This window comes from Chiloscyllium punctatum, chromosome 1 (assembly GCF_047496795.1).
Source record: "Chiloscyllium punctatum isolate Juve2018m chromosome 1, sChiPun1.3, whole genome shotgun sequence".
NCBI classification, from domain to species: Eukaryota; Metazoa; Chordata; class Chondrichthyes; order Orectolobiformes; family Hemiscylliidae; genus Chiloscyllium; species Chiloscyllium punctatum.
Window position 1 is genome coordinate 11,141,672 of NC_092739.1, and position 26,652 is coordinate 11,168,323.

The following is a 26,652-nucleotide window of genomic DNA, read 5'->3' on the forward strand; positions in this document are numbered from 1 at the left end:
TAGGATAGGGTCATCTGATTTGGCTAGTGGCCAGGGGTAGCTAGGTATGCCTATAAGTGACAAAGAAGAATTTAGAGGAGATTAGGATCCTAGCTTTTACAATTATCCAGCAGTTTTGAAATTTCTTCCAGCTTGTTGGATATGAGTGATAGCTGCAAGGTGGATGAGCTAACTGTGGTATCTTGCAAGGGAGCAAAAGGAATGTAGTGGTAGTAGGCAACATTATAGTGAGACGGGAGTGGAACTGTTCGCTGCAGCAAGGAGTGGGAGTCCAAATTCTTCTGTTGTCAGCATGCGGCTAGGATTTGGCATACTTGCTCTAAATCTGGGAAGAAATTGTAGTGGGAGGGGGAGGTCCAGTGGTTACAGTCCACAAGAATTTCTGATGAAGCGCTTATGTTTAAAACATTAACCCTCCTGCTCCTCGGATGCTGCCTGACTGGCTGTGTTTTTCTAGCACCACACTTTTTGACTCTGATCTCCAGCATCTGCAGTCCTCTCTTTTCTCCCAGTCTGTTCCTGAACTGTGCTGGACTAGTGTTCAAGAAAAACTCATAACTAGGGATGTAGAGAGGGTTTTAAACTATGATGGATTAACAACAAAAACAGAAATTGCTGGAAAAGCTCAGCAGGTCTGGCAGCATCTGTGGAGAGAAATCAGTTTACATTTTGGGTCCAGTGACCCTTCCTCAGATGGATTAAGCTTGGATGATGCAAATCAATGGGTAGACTCAAGATGAGAGTATATATCTATAAGAAAACATAAAATAATGATATGGGAAATGAAGGCCTGGGAATAATAGGAAGGGACAGAGGGAATAGACTTAAAATTACACCATTAGCCAAGGATTGATGTCACAAAGATATCAAAAAGACAAAATTAAAGGCTATGTATTTGAATGTACTTGGTATTCAGAACAAAGTAATCAGATTGATAGCACAAATGCAGGAAATGAATATGATCCAATAGCCATTATAGAAATGTAACTGCAGATGACAAGGATTGGGTCCAGTTTGAAAGGGAGAAGAGTAGGTCTCAAATTATTTTAAATTAAAGTTAGGGCAGCTATGTGGGCATAAAAGCTGAGCTAGCTGAAGTGCATTGAGATGCTAAGCTGGGAGACAGATCTAAAGAAGTCACAGATAGTTTAGGGATTAGAGTACTCAGAATATGTAAAGAAAAATTCCAAGCAATGACCCACCACTTTTGATTAATTAAAAATGTTAAGGACAACATCAAACTGAAGTGAAAAGCATATATTTCACAAAGAAGAATAGCAGGTAAGATGACTACTCAGAATATAGAGAATGACAGTTAATCAGGAGAAAGAATCCAGCTAAAATATAAGAACAGATAGCAGGAGCTTCTACAGGTACATATTAGTCCTCTTGAGAGTAAGAATAGGAAGTTAATAATAAGGAAAATGGAAATGAAATCAAGAAATACATTGTTTTTGTTTTCACAATAGAGGATGCACAACCATCCCAGTAATAACTGTAAATCAGGAGGTGGAATAAAACAAGGAACTTAGTGAAACTATAATCACCAGAGGATGATGTGGAGGAGCCAGTATTGGACTGGGGTGGACAAAGTTAAAAATCACACAACACCATGTTAAAGTCCAAAAGGTTTATTTGGAAGTACTAGCTAACGAATGAATCACTAATGAGCTAGTACTTCCAAATAAACCTCTTGGACGATAACCTAGTGCTGTGTGATTTTTAACAATCACCAGAGATATGGTACTGAGCAAAGTGGTAGAGCTGCATGTTGACAAGTCTTTGGGTCCTGATGGACTTCATGCTCTGGCCTTAAAAAGGTGACTAATGAGAAAGGAGGTGCATTGGTGTTAATTATCCAATAATCAGGAGGGAGAGCTCAGGAAACTATAGGCCAAGTAGCTTGACGTTTGTCATGGGTTGAAAAGTGTGGTGCTGGAAAAACACAGCCCTCCTGAAGAAGGGCTTATGTCCAAAACGTCGATTCTCCTGCTCCTTGGATAATGCCTGGCCTGCTGTGTTTTTCCAGCACCACACTTTTCAACTCTGGTCTCCAGCATCTGCAGTCCTTACTTTCTCCATGGGTGAGTATTAGAATGAGTCATTAACAAGGTTATAACTGGACACTTAGAAAAAGTCGAGTTAATCAGGAAGAGTCATCATGATTTTGTGAAAGGGGAATCCTGTTTGAAGAGTAATGTGCTTTGTGGATAAAGAGAGAGCACATTGATGAACTGTAATTGAATTTCTAGAAAACATTTGACAAGGTATCAATTAAAAGGTTGTAACTCAAATTAGAAGTTCATTGTTTAGGCAAGAGAATCAAAGGTCATCAAGAGCAGGTGGGAATTTAGAATTTGAAACACAAAGAAATAGCCATGATCTTATTGAATGGCAAAGTAGAGTGAAAGTAGCTGGATGGCATTCTTCTCTTTCATATTACACAAAATATACTAACACACAACATTTCTTTTGGGTATCTTTCATTTCTATGCTGAATATTTTTTATCTAGAGATACTGAAGGAGATCAGACAACAAATGGCACCAATCTAACAGCACACTGTTCTTTAATGCAGTCAGAATATACACTTGAATTATACATACCTTATTACCTGTTATAAAATTTAGGTTACACTCATTTGGTAGTGAAGAGGTAGTAAAGTGCTGGAAAAAAGGTTTTTCATCTTGCACTCATTCGAACAATTCACAAGAAATACCAAGAAAAGGGAAAACAGCATTTAGACTCTAAGAGAGGAAAGTGTTGATGGGTTAGCAATGAGCTCTGATTGGTGGAGGTATGTCATGGAGAATGCACCCACGTTTTGCTTAAATTTTAAGTCAGACTGGTTGACTCTGACTGGTCATGGTGTTACCCTGATAAATAAACCAGCAAATAGCTGTCATTTATTCTGAGTTGAAACATGTGCAGTATGTTTATGTGTTCTTTCTATTTGCAAAGAATAGGGCCATATCTATTAAGTAGCTTCCAGCACAGGTAGTTCTCCTATAACGTGCACTTCATAAACATGATTTGTCTGTAGCATGATTTGTAAATTGTGGATTTTTTTTATAAAGTGAACTCCCGTTCACTGTTACGCGATCCCTTCCCTGTATTACCAGCCAGCTGTGATTTATTCTGCTGGCACATCTATTGCAACAGGCTGTTGTCTGTGTGTTTGTTTTTTGCTTCTATCTGCAACTAAGGTAAGGAAAGCGAACATTAGAATATTTTGCTGGAATGCTTACTGGGATCATGCACGGATTTTGGGGGGGGGGGCGGTGGTGGTTGGGGTCTGAGAACTGGGAAGAGCGTGAGAGGGAGCGAGGAAAGGTGCAAATACGGTGATGTCCAGCAAGTGTTGGACAGTAAGCAGGGCCTTTCATTAAGCAGAGGCTTAGTTGCTGGCTACCTGAAGCTTCACACACGTAGGGTGTATGTGTGTGGAAGGGGGGAGTTGTGAAGCTAAGGATGGACCACTCCTGACTCTGATCTCTCCCCACCCCACCCATCCCCAAGTTATGCCTGATCCAAGTTCACCTAGTCTCCATTTGAAAGCGGGGGGGGGAAGCAAGGAAGAATGAGAGAGTCTGGACCCCTCATTCTCTCTGAAACCTGAGACTCATCAAAAGCTCCAGCTGTTCAAAGCATTCTTAGCTGTTTAGCCAACCCCTCAAAAAAGAGATTTTACTCTTGCCAAAAAAAATTTCCAGAAGTTTCACAACATTTAATGTCAAAGGGCCCGGTTCTGGATAAACTCCACAAGGCGTCGGGAATACAATATATTGGGAAATTTCACTTGTAACAACTTGCCATTTCTGTAACTGACCAGCAGAAATGGACAGGTTCACTAAAGTGGAGTCCCTAACCCTTTTTTTAACCATAAGCCCAATTACTTGTATTGCGCATTTTTCTATAACATGACATCACATGGCAACACTTACCTGTATGTAAATATGCACTACTGTATGAGCATGACTGACACTCTGTACATCGTTACGAAGTCTCAACAGAAACCCCAGACTGAACACCCAGCATTGACCAAGATACTGGAATTAACAACAGCAGAAATAACCCTGTTGACTCTGCAAAGTCCTCCTTATTAACATGAGGGCTAGTGCCAAAATTGGGAGAGATGTCGTACAGATCAGTCCAGTACCAGCCTGATATTGTCATACTTACAGACTTGACAATGTCCCAGATGTCACCATCGCCAACTCTGGATTTGCCCTGTCTCACCGGCAGGGCAGACACAGCAGAGGTGGTGCACAGTGGTATTCAATCAGGAGAGAATTGCCCTCAGACTGCTTAAGATTTGACTCCAGAGATCTTAAACATGGTCAGGAAACTCCCGATTACCACATATCATTCTCCTTTGACAGATGAATATCTTCTCCATGTTGAATAACAGTTGGAAGAATTCCTGACGGTGGCAAGTTTGCAAAATGTACTTTGTGTGGGTGGAGACAGGACACCAACTTGCGGAATGTTTCAGTGAATATCTCTGGGACATGCAATAAACAACCCCATTGCCCTGTGGTCGAACCCTTCAACTTCCTCTGCCACTTCGCCAAGGACGTACACGTCCTGGGCTTCACCACCACCAAATTCTAGCCACCCGAGGCCTGGAGGAAGAACGTCTCATCTTCTGCCTTGGGACCTTCAAACCACACAGGATCAATGTCAATTTCACCAGTTTCCTCATCTCCCCTCACCCCACCTAATTCCTGAGGGTGGCAAGTTTGCAAAATGTACTTTGTGGGAGGGATTTTAAAATTTCACCACCAAGAGTGTCTTGGCAGCAACATTATTGATTGAGCTGATTGGGTCCTAGATGACATAGCTGTTAGAGTGGGTCTGCAGCAAGTGATAAGGGAAAAACATATTTGACCTCTTGCATTCCAGTCTGCTAGTTGCGAATCCATCTGTCCACTACAGTATCGCTAAGGATGACCACCGCACAGTCTTGTGGAGATGAAGTCCCAATTTCAGGTTGAGAACACTCCGTTGCATGGTACTACTATCGTACTAAATGGGACACATCTTCATACAGATCCAGCAACTCCAAACTGGGCATTCATGAGGTGCTGTGGGCTATTAACAATGACAGAACTGTACTCCAGCACAACCTGCAACTTCTTGGACTGGCATATCCCCCATTCAGCTATTACCACCATCAAGCCAGGGGATCAACCCTGATTCAAGGGAGATGAAGGAGGGCATGTCAGCAGCAGCACCAGTCCTACCTGAAAATGAGGTGTCAACCTGGTTGAACCTTCCAGACAAGACCACTTGCATGCCACATACCATAAGCAACAAGTGCTCGACAGATCTAAGCAATCCCACAGCCAATAGATCAGATCTAAGCTCTGCAGTCACAGAATCCCTACAATGTAGAAACAGACCATTCAGTCTATTAAGTCCACACCAACTCTCCAAAGAACATCCCACCCGGGCCCAACCCTACTCTATTTCTGTGATCCTAATCCACCTAGCTTGCATATCTTTGGACTGTGGGAGAAAACCAGAGCACCTGGAGAAAACCCACACAGACACAGGGAGAATGTGCAAACTCCACACAGTCGCCCAAGGGTGAATCAAACCAGGTCCCTGCTGCTGTGAGGCAACAGTGCTAACCATTGAGCCAGCATGCCACCCTGTCACATCCAGTCATGAATGTGATGGACAATTAAATAAGTCACTGGAGGAGGAGACCCCTCAAACATTCCAATTTTCAATGATCGAAGAGCCCAAAACATGAAGCTGAAGTATTCACAGCAGTCCTTGGCCAGAAAAGCCAAGTGGATGATCCATCTCGGCCTCCTCCATTACAGATACCACTCTTCAGCCAATCAGTTCACTCCATATGATATCAAAAAATGATTGGAGGCCCTGGACATTGTAAAAGATATGGGCCCTGACAACATTTAGCCATTGTACTGAAGACGTGTGCTCCAAAGCTTGCCAGTCCTCTAATCTCTACTGTTCCATGATGCGGAGATGCCAGTGTTGCACTGGGGTGGAAAAGCTCTCAATGTGGTCTCCTGTACATTGGGGAAACAGGACACCAACTTGCAGAATGTTTCAGTGAACATCTCTGGGACACATGCACTAAACAACCCCATTGCTCTGTGGCCGAACACTTCAACTCCCCGTCCCGCTCCACCAAACACATGCAAGTCCTGGGCCTTCTCCACCACCAAATTCTAGCCATCCGCAGAATGAAGGAAGAATGCCTCATCTTCCGCCTTGGGACCCTTCAACCACACAGGATCAATGTCGATTTCACCAGTTTCCTCATCTGCCCTGACCCCACCTAATCCCAGATCCAACCCTCCAACTCAGCACCACCCTCTTGGACTGTCCTACCTGTCCATCTTCCTTTCCACCCACCTATGCACTCCACCCTCCACTCTGACCTATCACCATTACCGCCCCCCCACCCCACCTTCATCTACTTATCATATTTCTGGCTAGATTGTCCCCCTAGTGCCACCCTCCTCCCATGTACCTCTCAACCTTGTTGGGCACTGCCCCCTCCATATTCCTGATGAAATGCTTATGCTTGAAGTGTCGATTTTCATGCTCCTCGGATGTTGCCTGACCGGCTGTGCTTTTCCAGCACCACATGGTTGGACTGTGATTTCCAGCATTTGCAGTCCTCTCTTTCTCCCTGGACGAAGTCATGTCACACAACACCACATTATAGTCCAACAGGTTTATTTCACATCACAAGCTTTTGGAGCAATGCCTCTTCATTAGATGGTGAAGTGAAGCATACAGGCATAGAATTTATAGGCAGAGAGATCAAAAGACCATACAAATGGTGAGTGAATGTCGCATAATCATTCTCTGCAGGTGATGAAAAGTGTCAGATGGTGTGAGTAAAGTATCAACAGCTGAGTAGTAAGGGAATGGGGTGACCCATAATCCAATTAATTGAGGCAGAGAGATAATGACAAAAATTTAAAAACAAGGTGATGCTGGAGACAAACCAAACGGCTGGAATAACTTGGAGAAAGTGAGCACTGCAGATGCTGGAGATCAGAGTCAAAAGGTGTGGCACTGAAAAAGCACATCCGGTCAGGCAGATCCGGAAAAAGCACATCCGGTTATGTCCGAAACGTCGACTCTCCTGCTCCTCGGATGCTGCCTGACCTGCTATGCTTTTCCAGCGCCATGCTTTTTGGCTGGAATAACATGATAGGTGCAAGGGTCGCATGCCAAGGGTTTAACCAAGGTAACAAGTAATCCAAAATTGTACAAACTAATTAAAGTAGAGAGATCATAGCAAGTTATCAAAGTGACGATGTTAAAACAGGACAGTAAGGAAGACTTTACGAATACAGAACAGTGTAATAGGCTTACATGTAGCGCGACATAAACCCAAGGTCACAGTTGAGGCCGACTTCATGTTGCCCTAATTAAAAAATGTTAAATTCCTCAGAAGAACAGCTACACAGCTAAAAAGCTTTGAAATCCTTTGGGGACACCAACTGAATAATTCCAGTCCTGTATAATGCCATTGTGCTGTCAAATTTATTTTGTGATGCCCAACTTGACTTAACCCTCCACAAAACAAACTTATAATGCTCTTTCTCCCTACAGATTTTGCGAAGATACAGCAAGGATTGGCTTGAAAGGAAAAAGCCCCCATTTGGAGTTATCAGCAGTTGTGTGCTCCTTATGATCATATATTCAACATTTTGTGATACTTTCTCCAGTCCAAAGATTGACCTAGATACCTTTAGTCTAATAATAATTGTTCTTTTAAGTAAGTATTGCTTGGTTGGACTTTATGATAATTTTTTTGTTGCTGTCAAGTATGTCACTGACAGCTATGTCAGGGCAAGATTCTGCACAAGGTCTGATGAAATCTGTGATTTATCTGGTGGTAAGCCAGTGAAATATTTGCAACACCTTTTTTTTCCCTTGACTACTTTCTTCGAGCACATGTGCTGGTCAGACCATTTAAAACTGCAGACAAAACATTAAAAAAGGTTGCATTTATTTTCATTGAGTCACCAATTATTGATGCCAAGTTTCTTTCCTGTGTGTAAATATATTTGATGAGCTAACCACAGGCAAGTAAACTATAATAATCTTTACTAGCAGTGAAGAAGAAAATATAGATTTGGCTGACTTATTTTGTTTCAATCACATAGCAACAATGAAATTGGGAACCCTGGCGAAGGCTACCTGGCCCTTCGAGCCTGCTCCATCATTTAATACAATCGTGACTGTTCATTCTACTCTGTACTCTTCTGTTTTTTTTCCATACCATTTGACTCCTTTAGCTAATTACTTCCAAAAACAAACCTTAAATGTTTTGGCCTCAACCACTTTCTGTGTCAGAGAATACCACAGGCTCACTATTCTCTGCGTGAAGAAATCTTTCCTTCCTCATCTCAGACCTAAATGGTCTCACCCATATCGCTAAGTTGTGACTTCATGGTTGTGGGCTCCCCAGTCATTGGAACATCCTTCTGGCTTTTTACCCTGTCTAGTTCTATTAGAATTTTTTATAAGTTTCTGTGAGATTGCCCCCCCCCCCCCCATTCTTGTAAACTGCAATGAATATATTCCTAACCGATCCGTACTGTTCATAGCCTCTCCTCATACGTCAGTCCTGCCATCCCAGAAGGCAGTTTACTAAACCTCTGTCGTGCACCTCCATAGCTAGAACATCCTTGCTCAGATTAGAGGGATAAAACTGCGCACAATACACTAAGTGTGTTCTCACCAAGACTTTGTAAAATTGAAGCCAGACTTTTTGAACTTGTCTCGCTATGAAGGCCAACATAACATGTGCCTTCTTCACTATCTGCCCCCCCCTTCCCTATTTATCACTGTTGAGATAGTAATCTGCCTTCCTGGTTTTTTTTAACCACCAAAGTGGATAACCTCCCATTTGTCCATATTATACTGCACATACCATGCATTTGTCCGCTCATGAATATTTGAATTCTCCCCTCTCTGGGAGGGTAATTGATTAAGTTGGGATAGTTTCATAAATTATTACAGCCCTTCAGTACCTATGCTCATGTTGACAACCTGTTATTTCATATTATTATGAACTCATACTGGTAACCTAAAACTAGTTCTTTGCGTTAGCATTAATCTCAAACCATCAGGAACTGTCCAGCCATGGAGATACAGAGCACAAATCAATCAGGGTTGACATTGTTTATAATTCTGTAGTTTTAGCTGATGTTACTGAAGAGCCAGGAATGACTTGACTTTTTTTCTGTCCTTGTCCAGGGACTCTTAAATATTTAAAGTTTTCTCTTCTGAAATCAGCTAATAGCACATTCAAGGGATTCAACCTGGAAATTATTCTTTATCGAGAAGTTTCTTATTCTTTCAAATAGTTCATTTTATTACAATTTTTTTTTCTTTCAATGTGAGATTTTAGTTTTGTTTTAAATAGACTTAAGTTGTGAATGATAGTTACAGATATCACGATACACCTAGTCTGAAACTAAGATCCATTATAACTCCCATTTTTCATAAATATTTCATGCATATAATTTCATACAGATGATCTATTAGTTTATTCAGTGATAACTTCTATCAGTTATTTCAAAAGCTCCAAGTTGCCTTTTAAAAAAAAATTGAAAGTTCAAGATAGCCAACATCCTGTTGAATGCCAGATATAGTTTCTTTCTTTGAACCACGTGATGAGACTGGTTAATTTGCCACTAAACTAGTTTTATTCTTATATCACATTTAAATATTATAGACATTTCAGAAAATATGAAGTGGGGCATTATAATTCTTTTTAATATTGGAACAAAGTACTCAACTGCAGTAATAAAAATGCAAAGAGCAATGGATAGCTTGAAATTTTAATATCATTGTACTTCTTGAAACTTTATATTTGACAGTTGAATAATGTAACAATTAAAAGCTTACTATGCAGGAAATGTTAAACTTAAACTTCATTTAAGATGAATGTATCTTCATAGTTGTTCAAGATTTGTTCCAATTATATTGCAATCTGCATTCACTTTGAAAACATTTCTGTGCTGTTGAGGTTTATTAAATATTATTTTCATTTTTCTTTCAGTATTTTTCCTTCAGCTGAGTTTCATGTTTTTAACTTTTATCATTTCTACAAGGTGAGTAATTGTACTTTTGTATTGACACATCAGTATATTTTATTTTACCTGTATTTTTCAAATATAATTTGGTAGTTACAATATGTATCAATTGCAAATATTTACATGAAAACTTGCCGTAAGAATTAATTTAAACATATATTCAATTTCTCTTTCTCTTTCAGAAAAAAATCAGGTTTCACAGCTGCAGACACAGTTGCCATTATGTTCTGTTCCACCCATAAATCACTGACTCTTGGTAAGTAAATTTCATTTTAGAAAATGGAATCTCAGCAATATAATCTGTTCTTAAGAGTGGTTCCACTTACTGTATTTCAATTTGCTTTTAATGACCAGTGTACTTGTTATTAATCCTTATAACATATTGGAAATAGACTGCAGTAGTGACTTTAAAATTTGTCCATATTTCCAGTATCCACATAATTATTGATTGATATAGGTGGAATGATATCAAGGATTAATGTTATGCACTAAATAGTTCAATTCTTAAAAATGGTCTGTCACCATTTATAGCTGAAATATTTCTAGGGAGGCATTCGGATGTGGAACTTTATTTCTATGAGAATGTAGTGTATCCTGTCAAATTCCAGAATTGCAAGTGTTTAAAAGATGCTGACATGCAACTGCATCTATTTTACTGCTTCTTCATGAGTTAATAATCTTAAGCAACAAAAACATTTAAACATTGCAAAATCATTGTCACAGTCAGATTGAAAGCAAAATGCTAACGAACGCGTCCCTTTTCAAACTGTCTGAATTTAGTTAAATACAAATATAGGAATTATGTATGTATTTGCTTTAACCCTGAGTGTGTAGTCAGGACTTCACTTTTCAAAACACTGCTTTAATTCAGAAATGCCTCCTGATGTCTTTTTCAGGCATGTATAATAATAAGTTTTGCTTAGCATGGACCAGACAATGAGTTGGTTCCCTGACTGGGTTATGTAATCATGATAGCAAGTATTCAGAATTTTGAGGGCACTATACCTTTTTCAAACCAGTAATTTGACTGTTCAAGTCTTCATTGAATAAAGTCTGCACTTCATGAATATGCCATGTCTTGCCTGATGAGCCTTTTCAATTCCAGAGCACACTCATTCAACAGGAATTGGGTTCTTGTCTGCACCCACTTATGTCGGTATGCATTGCTTTCAGACAATTGTGGTGCAAGTAGGATAATTTACAACAGATGACATAATATCACTACGTCCAAACCTTTTAGTGATGCCTGCAATTCTGGCAGACTGTTAAATGGGCCAAAGAGGGCTGAAGTTCTGACATCGCAAGATCCTTCCTCACGTTTCTGAGTTGCCCGCACAAATCGTGCTTTTCTCTTGTCCTTGAAATGGAGAGACCTTGAAGACTTTAAACTTTTGTTGGTTCATAAAAAGAATATGGAATTGGTGGAATTTTGTATTGAATGATGCGTCCCAACTGTGCTAACATAAAAATAGCTGTTTTACATATATCCCATATTTCCTCAGAACAATAGAAGAAGGGGGAGACAATAGCCAGCAACAGTTGTAAGTGACAGCAGGGTAAAAAAATTGGGTATTTGTGTCTCCTAATATACTATGAGTACATTTTTCCTCTTAAAATACAGCAAATATTTGAAATTAATAATTTTAATATAACTGGATTATTCCAAATTTGGCAAAGTGCCAAATGTGTTACTTTGTACTGTTTTACTCCATTACATATTGTATGTATCATGTGTAGTGCCAGGGTTTGCTGAAAAAGTATGAGGCATCTGAATGGTACATACTCTAGCTAATGTGCAAATTGCCAGCAACATGTAGCTCTGAATTGAAAATGGACTCTCATTGTTGGCTCATGAGTATAGTCCATCAATGGAGCTATGAAAGCAACAGCTTATGCCAAGAAGTTGTGTAGCGTAATCACGAATTGAAAAGCAGCGTGTGGTCCCCTTAAGAGATAAAGTGCTTTTTCAGCTTCAGGTTAAACAGAGAAGGGGTCTGTGAGCAGATGGGGAATAGTACAGACAGTTCTAAAATGGGAACATGTAACAATTAGCTTTATTAATGGATACCTTGGGCTTGTTTTGACGACGAGTTTGAATTTGGCCAATTAATTTAAATCACTCAGAAATTCAAAGCCAATTGAATTTAAAAAATTATTGTGTTGATAGCCTGAAACCAATCATATGATGGGAATTTGTAGCATCATCGGTGGTATTTAAGAAAGTGTTTTTTGGAAGTCGGGAGAGAGCCACCTACCATCTGAACAGAGAGCCAACTGTCATCTGAAGGGAGAGCCAAACCTAAGATGCAGCGAAAGCAAGTTCGCTATCTGAGAGACAAATCTGGCTTTCACACAAAATTAGTAAGCTCACTAAAAAGACCCATTAAAGGTACCACAGTATTTCCAGCTCAAAATCCTCACTGAAGAATCAGCGGAAGACAAGCGCTTGTGATGTGCGATCAGCAGAAGGAAGGTTGAAGATAACATGGAAAAGATGTAGACTGTGCTTACTTGGAGAAATTAAGTTTTAATTTATTGTTTTTTTTATTAATTATATTTATATAAGTGGGACTGTGTTACTAAAACAGCATGCTTATTAGACTTTACTATGAAGGTTCCCCCTTTCTTAACCTTGACCCTTGCCTCAGATAGAACTGCCACTGCTTGTCTCTCTGTCTAATGGTTATGGCAACTTTATCTTTACCGTTTAGTATTAAAATAAATACCATCCAACCATTCCAAACTCTCTTGTGCCTCAAACTGCCTATAACGTCAATGTCTTTCTGACCCGCTTGCTGTCACTTCTAATTTTGTCCATTCATCTTTCTGTGCTGAACATTCTCTCCAGAACCCCACCCCACTCCTGCTAAGTTTACTTGAACCCTCCCTAACAGCACTGACAAATCTCCCCTCAAAGGTGCTGATCCCATTCCAGTTCAAGTGCAAACGGTCTGCCTTGTATAGGTCCCACTGCCCCTAAAAACAGTTCCAATGTTCTAAAAATCTGAAGTCCTCCCTCCTGCACCATCTCTTCCAGTCATGCATTTATTTAGCCTAACCTGCTATCCCTATACGCACTTGTACATGGCACCTAAAGTAATCCAGTGATTACTACGTTTTGAGTCCTATTCTTTAATCTATTTCCTATCTCCCTAAATTCTGCATCACAACCAGTTCCCCTTTCCTACCCATGTCATTGGTACTAATATATACTACAAACTCTATCTGTTTGCCTTCCCCCTTTCAGAATGTTCTATAGCCATTCGGTGGCATCACTGATCAGGGCACCAGGAAGGAAACACATCATCCTGGAGTCTCTTTTGCAGCCACAAAAATGCCTGTTTCCATTACAGACCCCTACCACTATAGCCTTGCCATTGTTCTTCCTCCTCTCTTTTGCAGCAGATCCACCATGGTGCCATGAAGTTGTCTGCCACTGCTCTCCACTGCACAGTCATCTGCCCCAGCAGTATCCAAAGCTGTACATCTGTTAGTAAGGGGGACGGCCGCAGGGCACTCGTACACTGCATTCCTTCCTCTCCTCTGCCGTATGGTCACTCATGCCCTTTCTGTCTGTTCCATCTGCATCATTGGCATAACCACCTCATTGAATGTGCTGAGTATCATGGATACTCCATCATGAAATTACTTGCAGCTCTTGCTCCAAATTGCAGTTTGCCAGTAGTTGCAGCTGGTCACACGTCCTGAACATGTGTTCACCAGGGACTACTGATGCTTCAGTGATTTGCCAGCTAGCATAGAGCTTTGCTACTGGTGTGAGCTTTGCTGCTATGACTTCTAAGCCCCTGAGTAATTTTCTTTTCTGAAAGAAAATAGAATAATTATGCTTATCAAATATTACTGTTAACTTCCCTTAAGCTAACTGTACTTCCCTTACCCTACCTTGCTGACTTACATTCCTTTATTATACTGGCCCTGACATTCACATATTGTTGTTTTAGTGAGACCACATCTGGTGTATTGCATACAATTTTAGTTCTCTTACTTGAGGAGGGATCGCTTCCATTGGACATAGTTCAGAGAAAGTTCACAACATTGGTTCCAGAAATAAGGGGCTTGTTTTATGAAGAGAGGTTAAGCAGTTGAGGCCAATACTGTCTGAAGTATAGGAGAGTGAAAGGAATTGAAGTATACACAATGCTAAAGGGGATTGACAAAATAGACATAGGTAGGTTGTTTCCTAATGTGGGGCAATCAAGGATGGGAGGCCATAGCTTTAGAATAAGGGGTGGCAGGTTTAAATTAGAGATGATGAGAAATTAGAAAAAAAACACATTGGTGGAAAAGCTCAACAGGTCTGGCAGCACCTGTGGAGAGAAATCAGTGTTAACATCTCCAGTCCAGTTCTGAGGAAGGGTCACTGGATTCAAAATGTTAATTCTGATTCTTCTCCACAGATGCTCCAGATCTGCTGAATTTTTCCAGCAGTTTCTGTTTTTATTTCTGATTTTAAGCATCCACAGTTCTTTCGGTTTTTATGATGAGAATCTATAAAATTCCAGAGTGTGTTTAATGCTGGGATATTGAGTAAATTTAAGGAGGAGATGTACAGATTTTAATTATTAATGGATTAAAAGATTATGGAGAGTGAGCAGGAAAGTGGAGTTGAGCCACAATGAGATCAACCATGATCGTACTGAATGGCTGAATAGTCTTGAAGGGCTGAATTGCTTACTCCTGCTCCTACATTTTATGTTCTAATACAAATTCAAACATGTGAGTTCCCTAAAAAATGATTCTAGCAGGAGAACAGGGTTTCTTTTTTACTAAGGAACTTAGCTGTGTTTTTTAAGTTGAATTGAATTGGCTTTATTGTCATTTACTCAATGAGTACAGTGACAAATTTATAAGTCGTCACTTACAGCACCATCTGAGCTACAAAGGTATGTAGGTACTGCTTCTTCAGTTACAAGATCTTGGAAAATAGAGAAATAAGAAGTCCAGCATTTCAGAAATAAAAGTTCAAAACAATAGTCTTCCAACCTAGGCCATGCTTGCACTCAGCATCCTGTCTGCACAGGGCCTTGGCTCCAAACCGTGCCAGGTGTCACCTTGGGGATCACCTTGAGGTTGAGAGATCGCTCTGGAATGGGAGGGGGAGTTCTCTTGCACACCCATACAAATACTTCCTATGTTTCTCACTTTTTCCTCACTAAGCTATGAACATTCCTATTTTTCACTTCAAGGTTTGGGAAGCAAATTAAAATGTAAACAAACAGGCCTACATACCACTCTGCAACAAATGAACAAGAGTAACTCAAAAATGAAACTAAAACCACATTCCCCTTCTGAACAAAGAATACACGGTATACATTAAACTTGAAGTTATACATTGTTCTTAACACAGTTCGTAAGAACAAAATGAAAAGGTTGCTTTAAGGGGCATTTTAATTTTTGTCACAATCTGTCTTTTTCACTCGTTCTGTTTTACATATACAGAAGTAACAGTCTATTTACGTCAAATACACCACGACTATGCATAGAAATCATATTCTACTCAAGTCCATTTTGTTCTCAACCATTTACTTTCATTTGTATTTGTTCTTGAAGCAGTACTGCTCCAGTACTGTATCTTCCTGCTACATGAATGAGTTTCAAATTTTCTGGCAGCAGTATTAAACTCTTTTTTAAAAACTGTCTGATTTTTGGCATGAAACTTGCAAGGAAAGTTAGAGGAAAATGGTTCATATAAATAGCAGTCTGTACATATATGTTGGATATGTCGTCTTCAATGGCGAGAATTATGTTTTCCAGAAAAGTAACTCCAGAAAAGTTCTGGATAATGCTGGCATCAACAGCCAATTTAAATGACTTTTAGTATAATTCAAGCTGTTAGAAGCACTTGACCATTTAAATTCCTTGCCTTTCTTTAAAAAGCTTCTCATTGAAACCAATACATTGATGAAATTCAGAACCAACTTTGGATGAAATTCACTTTTGCTTTTATCTGGCGAAATTTCTTGATTTGAAAGAGAGAAGATGCTTGAAAATCCTGGCTATCCTTGTTTTTGCTTTTCTTGTTGCTACTTGGCTAGGTTCCATAACATCGCCCCAATAAGTTGCTTTTGCTGTGAAAAATACACAATATGCCAAGTTTATAACCAAATCAGCTCTTCATGACCAGTCAAACTATTTCTCCCAGGTTTGGCCGAACACAATCACATCATCAGTATATACATTACAGTGTAGTGATCCACTTGCTTAATCTTTTAAATATTTTCATTCCGAGCAATATGATTTTGCATTAGTAACATGCACCTGGGGCTACGAAAGCTGATCGTTCTTTGGGGGTATTAGTCAATGGAATTTCCAAGAACTGTTTAATGAATCAATTTTTGAAACAAACTTTGCTTGTTTAATTCTGTCATACAGTCATCTAATCTCGGAATTGTATATGAATCTGCCTTTTTTCACTGCATTGACTTTGTGATAATCCAAACATAATCATTATGACCCATCTGGTTTTGGTAGAATTACAGTTGATGACCTCCAGCTATTGTGATTCAATGAAATAATGTCATTTTACTTCATGAACTTGATCTCTTCCTTCACTTGGATTAACTTCCTTTGGCTGAGCCGATAAGAATGCTTGCTTTATGGATAATTCATGCCGTACATTAACATTATGCCTGACCAAAGATGTTTTCCTTGGCCTATTTACACAAATCAATTTCTGAAACTAATAATTTTCATAGGTCCCATTTATAATTTTCTAGTGATTGCTTCATATTCCATCGAAATTTTCAAGCATTTCTGCATTATCTAATGTGATTTCTGGAGGAATGGTTTTGCAATTTTGATTTTCTGATACATTCTCAAATTGCGCTGATATTTTCATTTTGCTCCCAAGTCCTTTTGCTGCCACTAACATATTTACCTCCTGAATCATCCTCCCTGTCATAGCATTGTTTTAACATATTAACGTGACATAGTCACTAATATTCTCCTGTATGGAGTTCTTATTATGTAATTCATATCACTGAATTGCTTTTTGATTTGATAAGGTCCAGTGACCCTCACTTTTAATAGTTCACTACGGTCAGGTGAGATTAGCAGAAAGAAGATGGCGGCACTTAGCTTTGAGGATTACAGAAGATCATTGACCTTCTTTCGACATTGCTGGATGTTCCTACTCACGCAAGACCAGGTCGCAATCTGTGTCCACGTTAGCTTATTCTGATTGTATACCTGCTGGAAAAAGGACTTCCATTCATCCCATCACTCTGTTCACCAATAGTTGCAGATCCCTGTCTGTGAACCAGAGAGCAAGTTGTCCTTTCCTCTAAGCTATGTGTTCGGTAATAACAGTTGAGCACCACAGTGTGGGTGCCTGTGCCTGGCTTGGATCATTTAAATTGGTGTGCAGTTTAAAATATGTACCTGAGGCATCAAAGCCAGAAGATCCTGTGTTTCCATCTCTCGAGCTGTGTAAGAAAAGTACCCAAGAATCCTGTTGCATAATTAATGAGATGAAGACGAGAAGCTTGATGGAGCAAAGTCACTCCAGCAAAGGCAAACTGAGTGCCATGAATGTCATGTGACAAAACACTTCAAGTGACCATGGGAAATTCCACCCATAGATTAGAAATGTATTCTTTTTAAATGAAGATAACTTAAAATATCCTCTCACCTCATGCCCATTTAGCAGTTTAAAATGACTGAATCCTGTGGACTCATTTGGGGAGTCCTTAATAACGAGTAGTAACAAATCCAGTCATTAGGATATTTCTGACAATCGGCTGTAATCACTGTCTTTAAAGTTTGATTTTATCTTTCTAATGCTCCTTGTGATTGTGGATAATGAGTTGAAGGCATCAATTGTTTGATTCCCAACTATTCATTATTTCTTTAAATTTCTGTGACATAAACTTTTGATTGTATTTTCTTTGATAATTCAGTTCTTGCAAAAAAGATTGAACTAATATTTCCACTAACATTTTTGTCAAAATGATTCCCAAAGTAACTGCCTCAGGGAATCTTGTTGAAACATTATGATCTCAGCTGAAGGTAATACTGGGAAAGTCAGATTCCAGAAGAAAATCTGACTTGATAGACATTCTGGGTTCTTGCAGTTGGCCACCGTTTCCTATTCACAAAAAAATATTCACGCAAAATGGCCGGTAGTCTATCATAACAGAACTTCAGTTTATTACACAAAAGAAATTTTAAAAAGCTATACATATGACACACAAACAGCACAACAAAGTTTCAACCTGCTCCTCAACACTGTCATTTTACCAATATTCAGTTCCAGAAAAATTCCTCTTGCTCTTGGAGACCAAGACTGCTGAAATAAACTTTTACAAATTTGATATCAAAGATTTTTTCAGTTGTAACAACTTGAAGATTTTCATCCAAGCTCTCTGGCTTATATTCTCCATAAATTAAAATACTTCAGCTACATTTGATTCTCCTGCTAGGAGAAACTATTCTCCTTATTAAACTGAACATCTGACTCTTCCACATGGAAACCTTGAACCTTCTGTTCTGAAGTCAAAATGTAACTAGTGGATTCTGAGCTGTTGTGATCTCAGCAATATAAACATTTCATTGATTTCCACAACCATGCTTCCTTCAAGCTCTTTATTGCAGGCACATGATTTCTTGGAATTGATGCGCTTCGGTCACTTTTCCAAATTATTTTAAACCCTTTTCTTTAAAAAACATTACCTTCACAAATTCACCCACATCCTCTTGTGTCTCTATTTTAAGATCTAAATCCCAAAATATGATGCATCTATTCTGCACCTTTCACCACAAGTTCACCACATTGTTAAAGATGCTGATTCCCACTTCTGGTTTTAAGTGGAGGTCCTAAATAGTGTACTAAATCCTGCTAAATTGCTCTTCAAAAACTTGAATGGGAATCAGGAATACAGGTTTGATATGGTGTTTCCCCACTACCTGACAAGTACGTCCTTATGCAGTCCTGACCAAAAAAAAGTTCTAATATTTTAGCATGTGTTTTCTGAAAAGTTAAGAAATCTGTCATTGGAATTTTGCAAGCCAATCAAAGCAACACTTTAATGTGCCAAGGAGTGGAGGTCAATGTGCAGATTGTCTGATTCCCTACTAGATTGTTCTGTGTATCCTTGGATCCCTGTCAGTAAACAATAAACAATATTCCTACGTTTTTTTAATTCACTGGACCTGTAACCCCATCTCTTCACTTCAACAGTTGCACATTTGTTAAGATGTAAGTAAGTAAACTGGCCTACAGACTTCATGGTAACAAGGAATCCAGAGCAATTTAAAAAAAAAGAAACTGAAGCCTTAGACGGAATTTTAGGGGTCTGAGTGATATGGGCTTTGGCCAGACTTCTGGCAAGGCCTATCTCAACACCTGGAGCATCTTGCTAGATCTTTTATGCTTTTGACAAGTAGTGCAGCACATTTTTCGCTACGCAGTGGTAAACTGCCAGTTAAGGGGAATTATTGCTTCTTAAACACCTTGTTAATGGCCCAACTCATCTCATTAATATTCAGCTTCCTATCTTACCAAACATGTCAAAGAAACAATGAGGAAACTCCACAAGGAAATCAGAGCGGGTACCTGGCAAATTCAACTCTCCACTTGCTTCAAAGGCCCGCCATGTTGGACACCTAACATCAATATCTCAGGATAGGCTTCATTGCTACCAGCCACATTCACCCCACGTCCACGGACATTTGCATCCATTATGTTCCAACCTGTATGGTCCCTCTTGGCATATCTTCAATCCGCTTAAGGGATACTTCTGCACTTCAGTGCTACATCTCGGTCTGCACCAGCAACTTATTGTAATACTGCAGCAAGGACACTGGACCAAGCTGGACTGGACCAGACTGCATCTCCAGGCTCTTCACTTGCTGTCAAACCACACTGACTCTGAGCTTTCTGGATGCTGTTAGCGTCCCTACATTGCATTGCTCTGTGCTTTAACCCCTCAGCCAGAGCTACCAGGTTCAAATTACCTATGTCTTGCTTTGCTGCTTAGAGCAGACATAACACCAGAAAGCTCATCATGGTTGTCAGTAGACCTCAGGCTGCATCAGTCTGTCAAAGGGGATAGCATTCTTGTCAGGAGGTCTCAGCACAATAAGTAGTCTCCAATAGCTGTCTCTAAGGGTTTGGAAACATTCAGTTAGTCACGTGGGATGGTCAAAATCAGGATACACTCCACATAAATTGTGGAGAGCCAAAAATCAGGCTCCCATCTGGCACTTCTGCTTATTGTGATCTGTTTTCTTTCTAAAACGGGAGAGACAGGTATTAAAACCTACTGAGTCTTGAGGCAAATAGCCCTCTCAAAAACTTAGCGCAAATTGGATTTAGCCAAAGAAAATGTAAGATTTATATAACATACAATGTCCTTCTCCTTTGTGAATACTCATGCAAAGTATTTGTTAAGGACGTCATTCGCTTCCTTGGGTTCCATGTATAAATTCCCTCCTTCGTCCTTGAGTGGACCAAATTTTTCCTTGGTATCCTCTTGCTCCTTACTTGTGTATAAAATGCCTTGGGATTTTCCTTCATCCTGTTTGCTATGACCCCTTTTAACCCTCCCAATTCTTTGTTTGAGTTCTTTTCTGCCATCATTTTATTCTTCAAATGCCCTGCCTGTCTTCAGTTTCCTAAACGTTATATCTGCTTCCTGTTTCTTTTTGACTAAACTGGTCCTGAGCTCTGATCAATTGGCCTTGGAAAGATTCCCACTTGCCGGACTTGGATTTACCCTTGAACAATTGCCCCAATCTACATTCCCCAGTTCCTGACTAATATTGCAGTAATTAGCCTTTCCTCAACTTAATATTTTCACCAGAGACTACTTTTATCCTTATCCATAAGTAACTTAAAAATTATAGAATTCTGTCAGAAGTCATAAAACACCAGATTATAGTCCAACAGGTTTAATTAAAATCACAAGCTCTCAAGGAGCACTGTTTCTTCATCAGGTGAAGTGGAGGGAGGTGCACAGGCACAGAATATCCTGTGAGCTTGTGACTTTAAAAAAACCTGTTGGACTCTAACCTAGTGTCATCTGACTTCTGACTTTGTCCACCCCAGTCCAACATGGGCACCTCCACCTCATTTACAGAAATGGTCCCCCACTGAGAACTTCAATCATCTGGCCAGGCTTATTCTCCAATGCCAGGTCACGTATGTCCCCTTCCCTAGTTGGAGTATTTACATATTGTTTCAAAACATTGTCCTGGACGCACATAACAAATCCCACCCACCCCCACCCCCAAATTCAAGCCCCTCATACTAAGTGAGTCCCAGTCAATATAGAGGAAGTTAAATTCACACACAACAAATCTGTTGATTAGATTAGTTTCCCAGCAGTGTGGAAACAGGCCCTAGGCCCAACTAGTCCACACCGACTCTCTGAAGAGTAACCCACCCAGACCATTCCCCCTAACTAGTGCACCTAACACTACGGGCAATTTAGCGTGGCCAATTCACCTAATCAGCACATCTTTGGACTGTGGGAGGAAACAGAAGCACCCGGAGGAAACCTACGCAGACACGGGGAGAATGTGCAAACTCCACACAGACAGTTGCCCGAGGTTGGAATCGAACGTGGGTCCCTGGCGCTGTGAGGCAGCAGTGCTAACCACTGAGCTACCATGCCGCCCCGATCCAAACAATATTGTTGTTTTTACATTTTTCCATAATCTGTCCACATATCTGTTCCTCTATCACCACCTGCCTGTTGGGAGAACTGTAATACAATCCCATCAAAGTGATTGCATCCTTCCTATTTCTGAGATTTATCCATATGACCTGGCTGGATAAGCCTTCCAAGGTGTCCTCCCTCAGTACAGCTGTGATATTCTCCCTCATCAGTAATGCAACTCCTCTTTTACATCCCTCTCAATTTCAGCTGAAACTTCTAAATCTCTGAACGTTAAGCTACTAGTCTTGTCCCTCTCTCAACCAAATCTCTATAATGGCTACAACATGATAGTTATATGTATTAAGCCACGCTCTAGGTCCATCTGCTTTACCTGACACACTCCTTGCATTGAAACAATTTTCACTTAAGACTGCTAGTCCTGCCATGTTCAATAACCTCCCCTCTCTGTTCTTTCCTAGTCCTAATGTTTGACTCCTTTTGGGTCATTTTACTTCCTGATCGACTGCATTAGTTCATGCCCTCCTGCCACACTAGTTTAAGCACTCCCAGATGGCACTAGCAAACCTCCCTGCCAGGATATTGGTGCCCTTCAGTTTAGGTACAACCCATCCTTCTTGTACGGGTCCCACTTGCCCAGGAAGATATCCCAATGATCCACATATGTGAAGTCATCCTTCCTACACCAGCTCTTTAGCCACATATTTAACTTTACTATCTTCCTATTCCTAACCTCAGTGGCACGTGACACAGGAAGTAATCCCAATTTACAACTGTAGAGGTCCCATTTTTCAATTTCCTACCTTACTCCCTGACTCCCTTTATAGGACCGTATGTCTCTTTCTGCTTATGTTGATCGTACCAATATGGATTACAACCTCTGGCTGCTCACCCTCCCCTTCAGAGGGTGCCTGCTCAGAGACATCTTTGACTGTGGCAGCAAGGAGGCAAGACACCATCCTAGAGTTTTGCTTGTGGTCACAGAAACGCTATCTGTGCCCCTGACTATGGAGTCCCTTAACACCAGTGTTCACCCACACTTTGACCCCCTCTGCTGTACAACAGTGCCATTTGTGGTGCCACTGATCTGGCTGCTGATGTTGCTTTCCCCTGAGACGACACACAACACACACACACACACACACACACACACAAATGATGTCTCTGTTTGAGAGGGGAATGCTCACAGAGTTTTCCTGCACTGCTTGCCCACACTTACTTATCTTGCCTGTGGTCACTCAACTCTTCTCTGTCTATGTAGCCCATACTGATTGTGTGATCAGCATGTTAAACATCTTATCCACACCATTCTCAGCATCGTCGATGCTCCACAGTGAGTCCATCCACAACTCCATGTGGCACATCAGGAGCGCAGCTGACCACACTTGCTACATACATAGTCAGCATGGACACTGCAATCTGAATCAATATTGTTGAAGCATATCCACAAAATCTCACCATGATGTTTAGTTTTGGTTTTCTTGGAAACTAGCATTGATTAACTCAAGACAAACCAAAGTTGCAGTAGGAAAAGAAACAGGCTTAAACCCCTTACTTGTTTGCTCAAACAACAAAAGGACTGTTTCAGAAATGGATAAATAATTTCCCTTGTTTGACCTTTACCAATTTAGTGTTTGATGGTAATCATGGCAGAAATGTGATTGCATGCATTGTATGTCATTTTTGGGCCCCAAACCTCACCTTGTGTGTCCAAATAACAAGGGTGAATTTAAACACTTAGCACAAAATTCAAAACAGATCCTAGCACTAAATGCCTTTACTCAAAGAATGATAATGGTTGAAAACATTTGTTGGGTACGGCAATATGATGTTAAAGTATGTGAAGATCCAGTTATTTGACTGACTAGCTGAGTTTGAACAAAGTCAAAAGGCCTTCCCTTCCCTGACTTTTTCATTGTAGTGTTAAAGGAAACCAAAGTGAAGACAGCTCGTTTTGATTTTAAAATGGTGTACACTTTGATGTAGCTTGACGGTGTCTAGTAAAGTTTATAATCCAATCTTTTCGATCAAATGGTGCACTTGTAACATTTTACAAAATCGCTAGCTGTGTAAGTTATTCATGAAAATGAAGGAAGTTCGATTAATAGAGATGAACAAAGAAAGAAGTGATGGAAAGGGATGGGGTTGACGGTGGTAAAATAACAAGTGAAAAGAACATGCAGATTCAGAGAAGGACAGAGATGTGGCTTGTCATAATAGGAGCATTGTCATTGAGGACTGTGCTCGATGGAGTTCAAAAGGATGAGAGGGGATCTGATTGAAACTTACAGAATACTGTGAGGCCTGGATAGAATGCACATGGAGAAGATGCTTTCAATATCAGGAGAGACTAGCACCTGAGGGCACGGCCTCAGTGAAGGGTCGATCCTTTAGAATGGAAATGAGGAGGAATTTCTTCGGCCAGAGGGTGGCAAATTTGTTTGATTCATTACCACAGAAGGTTGTTGAATTTACTTAAGTCAGAGATAGATTCTTGGTTAGTCAGAGGATCAAAGGCTACAGGGAGAAGGCAGGAGAATAGGATCGAGAAACTTATCAGCTGTGATCAAATGATGGAACAGACTCAGTGGGCCAAATGGCTTAATTCTGCTCACATACCTTATTTTCACGTGGACACTGTCCTGAGTGTAGAGGTTATCAAATTGTTTGCATTTAAGAATAAACATAAGTTTTTGGACTTTATTACTTTGATATGAGTGCCATTTTCTTTGCAACATTTTGCTTTTGTATTCCTGTTCTTAGGTGAATTGTTATAGTGCATCTCGAGATAGTAGATACAGTAAACTTATTGCAAACCATCAATAAACAATTGCATTCCTTCATTATTGGAGAGTGACAATCTTTGATGAAGCCAATGAGGTTAATTGAGCTAGAAAGACTGCCCTTAAAATTTCCAGCCTTTTTATCCCCGAAATTCTGTTAATTAGATTAATAACCACAGCCATTCTGGTGTATCCAGCTGTCGAAGGATTTTTTTTACACTGATCTATGGTTTTGGTGCCAAACATGATTGAAACACCCTTAATGTTTAGAATAGCTATGTTCTTGTATATCCACATCTACAGCAAGGAAGGCTGTGATAGGTGGAGTAGTTCTGGCGGAAACTGATATGAACATTGATCAAATAATTAACTGGTGAGTAGGTGCCATTTATTGGCATTGTTGACATTTCTTGCATCACTTCTTTTATGATTGACTGAAGACCAATAAGATGGATCTTACCAGGTTAAATAGTCTGGGTTTTGTTTTGTGATTCAAGGTGGACAATTTTTAACATTGTTTATAGATATCAATTCTACAGCTATTCTGGAATTGTTATTGGGCAGTGGATTGTTCTCCCAGAATTCATAGCCTTTGCCATGCTACAATTTACGATCAGTCATTCGGGGTTTCAAATGCAAGACAGAGAGGGAAACAAGTAAAATTTCTTGACGTGAAGTGGAACTTCTCTTTTTCACAGATGCAACTAAATCTGAGGCTTCCATGATTGAACATGGTTCTGGACCCTCAGGAAGAAGATTTTTTCAGAATTTGATTAGGGGAATAACCAATTTGGTAGCAGCAAAATATTAAACATCAGAGGTCAAACTGGGGAGAAGAAAATTAGAGTTAAAATCTGTTATAAGGATAACTTAAGAACTTTGTTAATAGTTTACTTTTATTTTTGATGAAAATACTGGGAGAGAAATGACTGCGACATAATCACTACCACTCTAAGCACAGGTTATTTTCAGTTAATTGCTGATAAATATGAACGTTACTTCATATTTTGAGGCATTCATTTTAGTGTGAAAGTATCCAAACCGTTTTCCAATTTTTGAAGTGTACAGAATGTATTTTTTAGTACAGAGTGTATAGCAGCTTAAGAGCAATACAGGGTCATTTAAATGTAAAATATTCTTCCTTAAAATGCTGTATTTAGTTTTGATGCAAGTTATAGTCAATAATAACTGTATAGAGCAGAAAATTAGTTAATGATAATTTTTTTAGTGAAACTCAGTTTGATTCATTGTTTTCATTAGATTATTTGCCAGATTGCATTTTCACTGATTGATTGCGGATGAGGTGACAATTTGACCCTTAATCATGGAGTGTCGCATTGAACCTGACATTGAGCTATGACTTGACATTGTTCAGTTGAAAATCCTACATGTTTAAGCTCCCAAGAGTTTGTTAAACAACAGGAGGGTGTCCTAATGGGAATATGGAGTGTTCATTGTGACTCAGTTAATATAGTAGCAATGGGTTTTTCAGCTCCAACCTCATAAATATCCATTCACAATATGAAATTACTTTGTAGAGGGCAGTTGTGTAGATAGAGGTCAGTGATGTTTCTGGGGACATTAAATGTCCCAAGCACTTGAATTCTGTTAAAATCAAATAAAGATTCTGCTGTGTTTAAAAATAGTTGTGTTTTGCCAGTGATTGAGCTCCAACTTAGTTCAGCCTTCAATGAAACAAAAAAAATTAACTTTTAAAAGATTTAATGTATATGAGAAAATAATAGTCATGCTTTATATAAACGTTTACTGTTAAAAGTTCAAGGAAGAGAACTGACGACTAAAGCTGTTCTTTGTTTAATTCAGGAATATTCCTGTATGATAATTATTCCATCGGTGACAATAGGATTTAATGATCTGTAGCATTAAAAGTTACAGGACTTCTACTTTATTAGTTTTTATTTAAAGTGATCACATTGTCCTAAATAACAATAATATCACTTTATTGAGTATACTTTAAAAATAACTGGTTTTAGGACTAAAATACACAGATAAGGAAATGAACAAAATTAAACTGCCATACAGTAAAGGTTTGAAATCAGCATTCCGTACAAAAACAAAGCATGTTTTATGTAGCTATACTCATTTGCTTTGAAGAGAAAAGCATTTT

General features: G+C 39.6%; 1 protein-coding gene across 4 annotated transcripts in view; it reads left to right on the forward strand.

Moving 5' to 3' along the window:
• Positions 1-26,652, forward strand: part of slc10a7 (solute carrier family 10 member 7) — a 272,017-nt gene that overhangs the window by 205,828 nt on the left and 39,537 nt on the right. For all 4 annotated transcript variants that reach the window (XM_072569113.1, XM_072569293.1, XM_072569375.1 and 1 more), the window contains 3 exons: positions 7,608-7,773; positions 10,069-10,120; positions 10,285-10,358. In XM_072569113.1, the coding sequence (XP_072425214.1) occupies positions 7,608-7,773; positions 10,069-10,120; positions 10,285-10,358 (292 nt within the window). The remainder of the gene's footprint in view (positions 1-7,607; positions 7,774-10,068; positions 10,121-10,284; positions 10,359-26,652) is intronic.